This window comes from Neopelma chrysocephalum, unplaced genomic scaffold, assembly GCF_003984885.1.
Source record: "Neopelma chrysocephalum unplaced genomic scaffold, ASM398488v2 Primary Assembly neopelma1_81, whole genome shotgun sequence".
NCBI classification, from domain to species: domain Eukaryota; kingdom Metazoa; phylum Chordata; class Aves; order Passeriformes; family Pipridae; genus Neopelma; species Neopelma chrysocephalum.
In genome coordinates, this window is record NW_020897743.1 from 716422 (window position 1) to 729764 (window position 13343).

A 13343-nucleotide genomic window follows, 5' to 3' on the forward strand; every position below is an offset into this window, starting at 1 on the left:
AGTATATTCAGTGGCTGAAGCATCAGCTCACTGAGGTGGAGAGATAAGTAAAGCTCCTGACAACAAAGCCACTTCTGAACAAACATCATGTAAAGAAATGTTCAGGGTATTGAATGTGTGAGTTAAGGAAGCAGAAGATGAAACATTTTTGCTTTTTTACTTTTATTAATAATAAGCCAGTATCTGAGTACAGGAGAATGGAAGAACAGTGTTTAGAATAAAGAATCTTTTATGCATCTGAATAAATGACATATCCAGATGGAATGATTAGATTGCATTTGACAACTGAGATTAGTAACACCCATTATCAAACTATTCTAATCTCATTAACAACTATTCTAGTGTCTTCCTCTAGTAAATAATGACTTTTTCACACTATCTCTGCAAATCAGGGGTCTTCTGTTTTCTGTGGTTTGTGTGATTTCTCTATTTCTTAGAAGAAGAAGAAATTCTGATTCAAGGGAAGCAGTTTTTTTGTTGTAAGTTATTTATAGAAGTTTCAGGATTTCCTCTGGGAGAGGACCCTCAGATCTGTCTATGAGACCATACAGGCTTTTTGTCCTTTCATTTCTGCTCGTGCAAGGCAGAAGCAGATCCCTGGGAATCCCTAGAGCTCCCTAAATGTGGAGCTGACTAAAGAAGGCTGAGAGGTGCCAGTGACCTGAATTTCACAAAATTTGTGCTTTATAGTCTCTGACAGCACGACAAGACTTGTGCCTCCTGAGCCTCCCACATGTCTGCGAGTCAGGAAAGTGGCCTTTTAGAAAGATGAAGTTTTAGTTCGGGAACAGGCAATAAGGCAATTTGTTCTCAAGTATCACAAACTGCTCAAAAATTATATATGAGGTGTCTGAAATTGCAGGTAGGAGTCTTCCACGTGGAAGTCATTGTCAGTGTTGTGTCTGCATGTAATTACAATTACACAAGGAAATTAATTATATCTGTATGTAGACATTTATAGAAATGTCAGTGTGGGGGTGTTTCCATAAATACCATCAGAAATCCTTTTTAAAGGTTGGTAGTATCTAGATTGTACTCCCATGGCAGCCTCTTTGGGGGAAAAAATCAGTCAGATAAAAGGTCATAAATATGTGATAAAGGTCTGTAGTAAACCTCAGTATCCATACTTAAATACTGATAGTAATCTGTATGTCATTAATGCGCTGGTCAGGAACAGAGATTTTTCTCTTAATAAATTAAGTATTGATAAAAACTTAAAAGGTCATAAATAGGTTTTCTACCTTTCAAGTACTCATATCAACTATTTTCTCCCTCTCTGTGTTTATGTAGATGCTCTTTTTTGCTCTTTTCTAAATTGCAGTGAACTAATAAACAGTTAAAATTTACATAATCTATGAGTAGTTCAATGCTTAACTCATATTTTTCTTTTTCCCATGTTATAGAACCATTTTATACTTCCCTACTACAAACCATGCTTTAGTTAATTACATTATATTATTCAATATCTTTGAAAATTAGTGCTTGGTAATGCAGAAAATTAGTGGTGTTGAAAGACTGACCTCTAGAAAGATGTGCTTTATTAACAGGAGCACATTTCACTCTAGCATGGCTTTTTTTCAGCCTAAAATATGCAGGTTCACATCACCCTCATGAAAGTTTACAGCTGATGGAATTTATCTGATCAAAAGGAATCTGGGAACCACGATCCAAGGTGATCACCTGTGATGTGGGTGTTCTTTGTGCATTTATTTGGAAGGAAATAAGTCAGTTCTGTAGTAGCAGTGAAAATGTGTAACACAGGTAATGAAACAACAACGGGCAGCACAGTGTGAGGGGGGTGTTTGAGCTTTATAGGAGAAGGGAGTGTGGGATGAGTCCCATTTGGGAGAGAGGGTGAATAAACCCTGGTTTGGAAACATTTGCTTTTACTTTGGGAGCAGTTTTGAAAAATAAAACGAAGCAATGTCATGGGTAACCCTGTCTGAATCAGTAATCCCACTTTTAGTTGCTAAAATTAGAAACTCTAGAATTCAGAGGGATAAGAGAAGCTTTGAGCCTTCTGGTATGAATAAGTTCTATTTTTATAACAGTAGGATGGGGAGTGCTGCTGTCAAAGTGCTTTTGCTTGGTTGGCCACACAATCTTCTCCTGGGCTGTCCACAGTAATTCCAGGGATGATCAGACTGTTCACTGATATTTAGCAGAGCATTGGCAGCACCAAAATAACAGCTTTTCAAGCAGATATTTTGCTTTAGGTGTGTGCTGTTGCCTCTTACTGTCTGCTTCGAGAAAATGGGAATATTTCTAGATGGTATTTCATTTTTATAAGTTCTCTAGGCTGGATTTCAGTGTCCTCTAAGGAGAACTGAGGTATTTATGGCACTTGGGAAAGCCTGTTAGAGTTTTGTGTACCCAATCACTCAATGGGGAGTTTCTACTCTGCCTGATTTCAACAAGCTGTGTCAGAGAACTCCCTGCTTTTAACTGTAAGGGTACTATTCCATTATTTTTCATCAGATAAGGTCTCTTATTTACATGGTACCATCTTTGATACTCACATTGGCTGCAATATTTTAGCTGAGGCAACCAGCAGAACAAGTAAAAGGCTGGTATTTAATGTGGCAACAGGAGGAAATGAAGTTAGTGGTAAAATTTGTAGCATCCTGATTATTGTGGAAGGTAAAAGCACGTTCTCCACGTTCCCGGTTCTCCTTTGGATCTGAGGAAAGCTTTGAATATCAGGAATGCTTAAAGAAGGAAAGTAGTTGTGTGGATCTACATGGAAATGTCTTTCTGCCCTTAGTGTTACTGGGTGCAAGCAGGGAATGAACTCGATTCCTGAGGCATTTTAATATCACTGTGGGATCATCAATCCCCTCCAAACTTATTGGTTATTTCTGGGATTACTTGACCACCTCAGGGTTTTTTGCCTGCTCCAGGAGGCAGTTCCACTCTTCCTGCAGCAGAAACAGCCCAGTAAAAGCTGGTAACTGGTTCTGTAGGTGGGTCCCCCAGTGGGGCTTGCGAAGAAGGAGGTGGCAAAAAGCATCCTTGTCCCCTGCACATTTAAGGGTTTCTTAGAAAATATGAAAAAATATCCCTGTGCAGGGCCCTGTGGTCAAACAGCCCCAGCAAACTTCCTGCCTCTTACATTTTGGTTTTGTAGCTGTGCCCTGAAGCCAGGAGTGATTAAATACCTCCTGTAGGCCTAAGTAGTGACATTAAAACACGAACATCATACTTACAAAAATGATCTGTTTGCTGTTTGGTTACTCAGAAAAGTGTATTGTCAAAGATTTTGAAAGTGCACATTTCTGCATTTGTAAAAAAATACACATTAATTTTTAAAAATGGTCTTTTTTAATATAATTTCAGGTTTTGTAAATTTAAATTTTTAGCTGTGGGAAAACTTCTCCCACATAAAGTTTGATTTAAAGTAACATAAACAGCCTGAAGATTTTATTTTTAATCCCGAATCAGTTACTACTTAGCACTAAAAGACATGTTCACTTCCGAACCTCAGAGAAGTCATCAGTGTAGTAAATCAAGTTTTGTAAAGCTGTGTAAGAATGTCATAAAAGAAACTTTTGATGACAGTTTGTCCTTCTGATATTCTGTATTCTATACTGTAGCACTTGCCCTTTACTCTTCAACTCCCTTTCAAATGCTAACATTTTTGCAAACACTGACATTCTAACAAATTTCTTCTTTTGAAGAGCTTTACTCACAATTGTACAGTGGTTAAACTAATTTACAAGTGCAGATGCAAGTTGGTTTAAATATGATCTTCATTTTAAAATAACATTTAGCTAGAAATCGAACTAAATGTTCCACTTCCTTTGCCTTAGAGTTACAGAATGACTGTGGTTTACCTCTGTGACTTGTTTCCCTGCAGACACTGATGTGCTCAGAGCACCAAGGAAGTCTGGTTTATAGTCATGCTTAATACTATTTATTTTTCTTCTACAGAGAGCAGGGGACACAGTCACTGGAGATACTGAAAGGTAATACTTCTCTTATTCTCTATGTAGACATATACACAATATATTTATGAATTGTACTTACTGGTTTACTTTTAGAAACTTTGCTGCAGCATTTGAGCAATAAATTTTTGGGGGCTAGAGATATCAGCATTAATATAATTTAGTAATTGTCAGAACTTTCATTTGCCAACATCTGATATAAATATAGATTACAAAGGTGCAAATATAAGTTTATAAAATATTACTAGGAGGGGGAAATTATACTTCTACAAAGTGGTATATATTTTGCCCCATCTTTTATTTTTACTTTTGAAATGCACTATTTCAGACTCACTCTGAGGATGAAAACCACAATGTGTGTCTAACAAGATTTTTAAAACCAACAGGTAGAATGTTTCAGTGGACACCTACATGATAATTCAATCAGTAAAAAACTACAGGTTATGTTCGTGACTCATATTTGATAAATACTAAGAATGGGTTCTTTAGTTTGGCCTTTATATCTGAAGTGAATCAATTAATTATAATGAAGAAAATAGCAATTTTTTCTTTTGTTCCTTTACAGTTTGTCTGATGATGTCTGTTCATGTTCATGTTGCATCCAATAAGTCACATTAAAAGAATAGGTTTGAAATAAAAGATACTTTGGTATCATCATACATCCTAATTAAGCTTAATTGGAATCTGTTCATACAGATACTGGTTCTTTTTTACACTTTTTCACCCTGTATACGGACTAAACCTATTTAAGAAGCTGAACCATGCACTGGATATAAAATAATTAATCACATTTTGAGTGCTTTGGCCAGTCTAAAGGATTTACAGTGGTTGCTGATTTCCTTCAGTGCTACAAACACCTCTGCATTACAGCTGAAATCGGAGCTTCAACAGGATCAGGTGTTGATCACCAAACACACTCCACTTCATGCCTGATTCTTCAGGACTGGAAGCATTTTTGCCTCTTTATATGAGTAGTAAACACAGCAGTTCAGCTGACAGGCAGTTCTAGTGGTAAGAATGTGCTGGTGTTTCTCAGGTGTAGATGCTGCTCATGGTTAAAATGGCATTTAATTAATCAAGCAGAGGAAATTATCAGAGAGGAAAGTGAGGGGCACCTTATAAAAGCCAGTCTTGTCTATCCATTATCACCAGGGCATATTCTGCTATGTCACAATCATTACTTCAGCTAAATGGGAGGGTATTTTTGCAGTCAGTTAAATATAGGCCTGCTCAGTATTTTGTTCCATTTCCGACCCAGAGCATTCCCCATCCTGTGCAGGGCAGGGTTACCTGGGGAAAAGTGTCACTCTCTGTCTCTTTTTAAGTAACAATTGGATTTCACCTTTTGTTCTTATCTCTTATACCTGAGTTTTCAAAACCTACTGCTGTCTGTAAATCCACATTATTTACTGTTTTTACTTAGTCTCTCAGCTCTTTCCCAGGTGCTGTTGTCCTGTTCTTCCCTCACTCTTGCTTCTCCTTGTGTTTAGTCACTCCCTTTTCTCCCTTTTCCTCTGGCTGTGCCCTCCTTGGGTCCTTCACCCTGACTTTCTGTATCAGAAAGAAACCACAGACCCTTCACAAAACCACAGTCCCACATCTCATCCCTTTTTTTATTTCCTTCTCCAAGCCACAGTTTTGTGCAGCCACAAGGAAGAGCTGCAAAGGAATTTTGTTCTTCACAGAGCAAAGGGTGTCTAATTATTCTGAGGGTTGCACATGCTCAGTTTGGCAGGGACATCACAATCCAGATGGAACATCCCTGGTGGACAGGACACACGTCTCCACAGGACATCTGCCAACAGACAGTTTCCAGGGACATATGACTTGATGAAATTTTGGCAAACTTTCATAGCAAAAGGCTATTCTTTTATGTTCTTTTATAGAATGACTCCCCCTTTCCTAATCCTTCTCCCACACGGATATCAGGCCCAAAACACAACCATATTATATCATTTCAATATGCTGAAAAATAATTTAAGAGGCAGAATTATATCTTCTTCCCCCTAATAATCTTTTTAAGTGATTTGAACAGCTTAAACCAAAATAAAACCAATTTTTCAGATATTTATCCCATAGACTTGGGCTTTGGGGAATGGGAGACAAACCATGTGGACAGAATGATATATTTGGATGAAATAACATTATCTCCAATAAATGAAAGAGGGGAAATCTAGGTTGGGTATTAGGAGGGAGTTCTTCCCTGTGAGGATAGTGAGGCCCTGGCATAGGTTGCCCAGAGAACCTGTGAGTGTCCCATCCCTGGAAGTGTCCAAGGCCAGGTTGGATGGGGCTTGGAGCAACCTGGGCTAGTGGAAGGTGTCCCTGCCCATGGCAAGGAGTGGGACTGGATGGGCTTTAAGGTCCCTTCCAACCCAAACCAGTCTGGGATTCTGGGATTTTAGGGACCTATTGAGTTTCTGTGACACTATTGTATCCTTTGCTTTAAAAAAAGCCAAAAACAAAACCAAAAGCCAAACAACAGAAGTCATTTCTCGCACGCAGCAGAACATCCCACAGGCTGCAGGGAACACGTGCTGAAAGCACCAGGAGCTGTGTGAGGAACACGAGACTGCAGAGTGTCACTGGGAATAGGGAGCTCCTTAAACCCCTCGGCTGAGCGGAATGTAGGGCAAGCCCAGCAGCTTTGGGACAGCCTCGAGCAGAATAAAAGTGAGGGATCTCTGCCTGACACCTCTGCTTTCACCAAACCCTTCTGGCACATCCACATCACAGAGCTGGGCCAGCACTTTGCACAGGGCTGGACCTCCACCCCCCCATTGGTGTAGGACACTGTCCAGTCACACCCACACCCTGCCCCCGAGTGGCACAGCGGGCACAGAAATCTGAGCTCTGCTCTAAACCCATCTGGTGGCTGGAGAAGTTTCAGGGCTGCATCAAACAGTCAGGTCTGTCCTACTTGAGTCTTCCCTACTACCAAATTTGAACAGTTTGACAGCAAACACTCTTCTTACTTACCTGAATCAGGACTTGGCACATCACTTTGTATCACTAAATTGAAATGCATTTCTACAAGGGAGGTAGTTTAGCTCCTCTCATATATTTGCAAGTCCCTTTGGGAAATTCAGTCTTCCCCATCTTTGGGGCCTCATTTTAGCCCATAGTTCTTAGCAAAAATACAAAATAAAACTGGTTACTACCTCAACTGAGCAACTTGACTATTATTCCTCCTCTGTTGTTATGTTTCCCCTTTCAGCATAACCTTCTTTTAGTACTCAATGTGGTGCTTTAAGCCATTAATCAAATATGTTTCTAATTCTTACACTAAGACCAATTTTTAAATTATCTAATGGGTAATTTTCTGTAAATATAACATGCTTTACCTCAAACCTCTTCCTGGTCTCCAACTATGATGTTCAGACACTTCTCTTACTCTGAGATGCCACTGCTTTCTGCAGGAGACACTGCAGAACCCAAACCACAACGTGCAGGTGGTTTCCTGTACACTAAGATTTCTCAAGAAGCTCTTCTGGTAAATGATACAGGGGAGTTGTGACTCCACTTCTGAGCAGGTGTTGTGATTTAGGATATCACAGTCTGCAACTGGAGGTGGAATCACTAAATGTGGGAGTGTTCTGAGGTTTAGGAAGGCAAGTTGAACTAAATGTTCCTGGAGCAGCAACCGCTTTGTTTTCCTGCTTACCAGGAGCCTTTGCCCTGTTGGGGAGAAAAGAGTAGTGGAGTCACTGCTGCAGCTTTTTTACAAAACTCTGTGCTGACCAGGGTTCTCTGTGTTCTTTCATCCTTATTTTACTTTAGGAGACCTTTTTTAGTTGATGACAGGAAACCTTGACATCTTACACGAGTGCGTAACGTAACCGTGACATCCCCACGGAGCCCTGGGGTGTGCAGAGCTCCCTGCTCTGCTCACCAGCCAGGCCTTCAAGGGAAGCACAGGCACAACTTTAAGGCTTCTCCTTCTCCTTGCTTTTGAAAGCATGAGTGGAAAATGTGTTTGAAAATTTGTGTTCCAGATCAGACAGATTTGACCCTGATTCAGTGTCCTATTTCCACCAGTGGCCAACACTATTTGCACTGTACAAGGAAAGGCCTCTGGTGATGTTGCCCTGCTTTGTTCTCCATTTCCAGAGAACTCCAGGAGAAAGCTGCAGATATACAAGAAAGAGTATTTTTGCATTTTGAAGTATAAAATTTTTTGTTTGCAGCATCCTGTAGCAAAATGTTACAAACTCTCTGCTGCAGGATGTCGTGGGTAGATTTGGGAATGCATAGTGTGTGTGTATATGCACTACATATTCAGATTATTATTTTCTCCTGTGGTTATTTGACATCTTTCTTCTCTCTGTCCTAGATATGCAAGTTCTGCCATTGACCATCCAGGAAACACATCCATGAGGAAGGTAATGATTTATAAATGTACTTTAAATGAAAGAAAAAATCCTCAATTGTTTACTTCGTTGTCATATTTTTAAAAGATATTTAAGATATCCCAAACCTTGACATTTGTCTGTTATGAAACAGCTGAAAACAAAAATCTAGACATAATTTCCATGTTCAGAAAATTGGATGCTGCAACCACAGCAGGTCAGAGTGTCTGCAGTACTAATTAAGTTTAGGAACCTTAGTGTAAGTTCTGAAGTACGTGCTAGTTTAGGGTGAAGAATCACACACAATGTCTAGGTTAGAAGACACCTCTGGAGAAAGGGTTGCCCTGAAGATAAAGAAAGTTTTTAAAATAATTTTTAAAAATATTTACGCAGTGTAAATACAATGATAGGGAGGGATGGGATTAAGTTTTTCAAGTATTTTTGCTGTGCCAATTTTGAGGTACCCCATTGTTTGATGGAAAATAGCCAGACATTGTTTTATTTTTTTAGTATTTGGCAAATACTTCATACAAAGGACAAAAGACAGAACTTTCATTTGTAGGATGTCAGTTCTTCACTTTGATTTGGCACTTTTTACAGTGATTAGGTTGGACAGGGCTTAAAGCAACCTGGTCTAGTGGAAAGTGTCCCTGTCCATGGCAGGGGGTGGAACTGGATGTGTTTTCAGGTCTCTTCCAACCCAAACCATTCTGTGGTTGTGATAACTCTCTGATTAATAGTTTTTCTTAAAAACTCCTAAGGCCCAAACTAGTGGAGGTACAAGGAGCCAGTTTTGCTTTTTGTTTGGTGTTTAGGTGACAGCACTTCTCCTACCTCTGATTACACTGAGATCTCATTAATTCACCTTCATGGGGCACAGATTTAACTCTGCCACTTTGGTTTTTTCCCTTCCCCCCCGTGCTGCTCTGGGCTGGGGTGGCAGGGTGTGCATTCTGTGACATTTGCTCTCTGGTGTGGTTTTGAGATAAGGATTGAAATGCTGTCAGCACGGTGAGCTCTCCCCTCATCTGCCTGTCTCCCATGGCAACTCTGAGTCACTCAGAGTTGTGAGTTCTGACTGTTTTCTTACAGTGTTTGCCACCAAGTTAATTATATTATAGTGGTTCCTTTATCTCTCAGAATATGGAGCTTGAATTTTGTACATTAGCAGTGCTAATTAACTACTGATTCCCGAGGTACTGCAAACCTTTCACTTTCTCTGGTTTTCTTGCTTTGAATGTGTTGTATGTGAGCAGAAACAAAACAGAGTAACACTAATTAACTTAGCTCTTTAGAACTAATATTTTCTGCTCTCCTTGGTTTGTTGTGCTTGTGTTTTCATTATTTTTCAAACTTTTTTATTAAATGATGGCACACCAGTTTCTGGTGAGTATCCTAACGTGTATCTCCTCCAGATGTGCCATTTGGCTGGCAGTTCTTTAAATTTAATCACCTATGAAAACTGTCGTTAAATTATAGGGTTTTACTCCATCACTATATTTCTTTAATCTAAACTGTGGCAAAATTTGGTGGTGTCCTTTTCAGGAAGGTATCTGCTTTGCCCTCACGCATTTTTGTGGAGGCAGGAACGTTGGACAGATTGTTTCAGTCCCAGTCACCACAGACCTGCAGCTGACACAAAAGACTGACCAATGCTACTGCTGTGATTTGAAGTACATCAGTAAACCCCTGATGCTGTTGTGCACATTTAATACTTTCTCACAGATTTTTGCCTTTTGGTTTTGTGGCTGTATTTTAGTCCATTTCCTCCAGCACAGGAGCAATATTAACCTTTGTCTCCTCTAGTGCTCAGGAACTGCTGATTTCTGCAGGTTGCTAGAAAATGTTCAAAGCTGTGAATGGGCTAAATAACAAATAGGTCTGTAAATGTCCAAAACCAAACCTCCCTCCTCTACTTTTATTTAAAATAAAACTTGGTCTCTCCAGTAGCTGGAGCCTTGTTTTCAGCTGTTTATTTTCTAGAGTGCTTAAACATTTACATCTTTGAGGTAAATTCTTACCAGTTTTTGAGTGCTAACCCTGTTTTTAGAAGGTCTAAATAATGAAATGCCTTTAGGGTTTTCTTCAGAATCTGTAACAATTTTCTAATTCAACCACAAAAGAAAGAAAGAATTATTTTTTTTCTCCTCAGAGTTATTCTGTCAACCTACCAACCCGACAAACTTCATTGTTTCTGTGGCTGGAAACAATTAAAAAACCTGACTTCAGCATGTCATTGAGCACATGACTTTCCACATTAACTATATAATGTTTGGGGTGGATATTTCTTTTTGAATGAATATTTGTATGACTATTTACAATAAACTTCAAGTATCAGTCATTTATGCATCATTCATGTGAGTTTACATCCCTAGTTTTCAAACTACTTCATAGCTGTTCATGCAAATAATCCTTAATTATTTGATTGCAATAGTAATAAATAATTTTACTATTACTTGCACTGGTGTTTCATAATTATTTCTTTTTTCCTTACAGTCATTCCATTACGCTTCCCTCAGGGTAAAGAGCAGGAAATGGTCAAAAGGTAACTGATTGCAGTCAACATTTTGGGGCTCCTTCTCTCATAACAACTGGGCTTGGTCAAGTGCCAAAGTTCAACTTAAGTATTTCTAAATGTGATGGCAAACACCAAAGTAAAATACTGAATTAAAATACCAAAATAAATGTGTTATAATGTATAATATTGCTTGGCTGAGTGGTACAATTTCCTCTGACTGAGGAAGAAGACAGGTAGTACTTGTATATTTTGCTATTTCCTTCTTCTTTATTCATGGCGTATTTGAGACATCAAACAGTAAACAGAAAAATAATTAGAACCTAATAAATTCATATGAAAATACGTGGCTTTAATTCAGTTTGTTGGTTTAATCTCCTTAAAATGTTCCTTTTATTGTACTACATGCTTTCGGTACATCTAAACCTGCCCAGGACAAAGCTCAGGATGTTACTCTAAATGAGAAAATCATTGAGAACTTGGCTGTGGAACGTTGCAGAACAAAGGACAGTGTTTTGATGTTCTCTAAATTTCTTCCCTGTTTCACAGCTGTAGGACAAATGTAATTCCTGTATCTTTATAAACTTGATTTTTCACAGAAAAAAAAAGTCTAATATCTTAAGGAAATTTCCTACAGAGTTTTTTTTAGGGAAAAATGATATAATTTAAACCCCCTGGTTTCTAATATTTACAGGGCACAACTAAAGTTCTAAGCCTCTCCATTAGGATTTACTGAAATAACACCAAGGGGAAAACCTTTTCCTGGTGCTGTGCCTTTAAAAGAAAGTTGTGAAGTTAAAATATTGCTGTTCACTTAAACTCAGCATAAAAGACATGTAAGCATTGCATGATTATGGAAATGAACAATCTTTCTTTTGTATTGACTATAAAAATGGGGTTTAAAAATTCCCAGAATTTGACAGGCCTTCTGTTGCTGAGAGGAAATACATAGGAAAAAGTAATGTTTGCATTTGTGTACAGATTGTGTCATACTCTGAGTTTCTGATTGAGGCTAAATAAGTACATAAATTTATATAAATAAATAAATACATACAAATTTTTAGTTTGGAATGATGCTGCCCCTCTTAATCAGACAAAAGTGCAACCCTAAGAGGGATGAACCTCAAGGGATTAAATAAACCATTGCACAAACCAGGCCCTTTTTATTTCGTGTTCACGCTGGAACCAAAATTGCAGAGCGTTGTGGAATTTGGAAATTGTTCATTCCATCTCCTCTCCCAGAAACTATGAGAGGGTTTGGCTTGGAGGGTTTTGAATTGAACCATCATTAAAAATGAGTGGTGTGTTTATACTGACCAGGGTTTTCCTTGCTGTGTTCTCAGGGAGTTCCCTGTCCAGCGTGAGCAGGAGACGCATTTCCTGCAAAGACCTGGGGCACGGCGACTGCGAGGGCTGGCTCTGGAAGAAAAAGGATGCCAAAGGTTATTTCACACAGAAATGGAAAAAGTACTGGTTTATTCTGAAGGATTCCTCCTTATACTGGTACACAAACCAGAATGTAAGTATTGCAGAAAGTAAAACTGAAACCTTCGGCTTTATAATTCTTTTGGCTAAAGTCTGTTTTTACTGCGTGGTTGGTTATGTCCCTGAACTGCCACTTTAATTGCCAGGTCTGGGTTGCTCTAGCTGGAAATATTTCAACTGAAATTCTTTTTTAAGGTCTATAAGTCCGTGTTCAAGCTTAATAAAACAGCAGATGTTCCTGATGCTCTCAAAGAAATGAATATGTCAGTGGTTAATACTTTTCCACAGGTCGTATTTATTTGGACTAACACAGTGTTCACACTCAGCTCTCCTCAGTTTCAGTTGTGTGAGGGGATGTATAAAATGTAATATGCATAAAGTGTATTTGTCTTAGTCAAGCATTGTGTGAAGCAGATGTGAAAATCTGAATGTGTAGATCTCTTTCTCTAAAAGTTATTTTTATGTAGATGCTCCTCTCGCTTTTTGCTGAATTAGTCTGGAGTTTGCAGTTTCTCATGTGCAAAATGCTGTTCTTGGTGAAATTTTACTGAAAACCACTGGCACAATCTGCAGAAATGTAGGGGAAAATAACAGAGGGAGAAGCCCCAAATGGTTCAGTGCTGCTTTTCCCTTTGTTTGCAGGGAGCCGCAGTGTGCAGGTGCAGTGATTGTTGGATATTTTACTCCATATCTCCCATTTTCTTCAGGAGAACAATTTTAGCAGCACGATTACCCTTAGTTTTTGTGTTTTTCTGTCAGCCAAAGCAGTGTGGGTGATGAAGGCCCTCGGGCTCTGTGCTGTACGTGCTGGTGACAGTGCCACACACGGGGTGGTGGCACTGGGGGTCCCACTGAGAATTAGGCTGTCGGTACATCCAAGCCAGACTTCATCATGCACTTGCTAATACTTTTCAAAAATCTGACAGGTGTTAATACATCTCCTTGCTTTTCCTGCTGAATTACTTCAAAAGAAGCAAAAAAAGTGACAAGATGCACTTCCCAGTTATTACCTCTCCATTTAATCACAGTGAGGTCCCTGCAGGAGCCTCC

The 13343-nt window shown here is 39.1% G+C and overlaps 1 protein-coding gene across 5 annotated transcripts in view; it reads left to right on the forward strand.

Moving 5' to 3' along the window:
* Positions 1-13343, forward strand: part of LOC113971118 (connector enhancer of kinase suppressor of ras 2-like) — a 173391-nt gene that overhangs the window by 133238 nt on the left and 26810 nt on the right. For all 5 annotated transcript variants that reach the window (XM_027690705.1, XM_027690704.1, XM_027690707.1 and 2 more), the window contains 4 exons: positions 3931-3965; positions 8278-8326; positions 10790-10838; positions 12152-12327. In XM_027690705.1, the coding sequence (XP_027546506.1) occupies positions 3931-3965; positions 8278-8326; positions 10790-10838; positions 12152-12327 (309 nt within the window). The remainder of the gene's footprint in view (positions 1-3930; positions 3966-8277; positions 8327-10789; positions 10839-12151; positions 12328-13343) is intronic.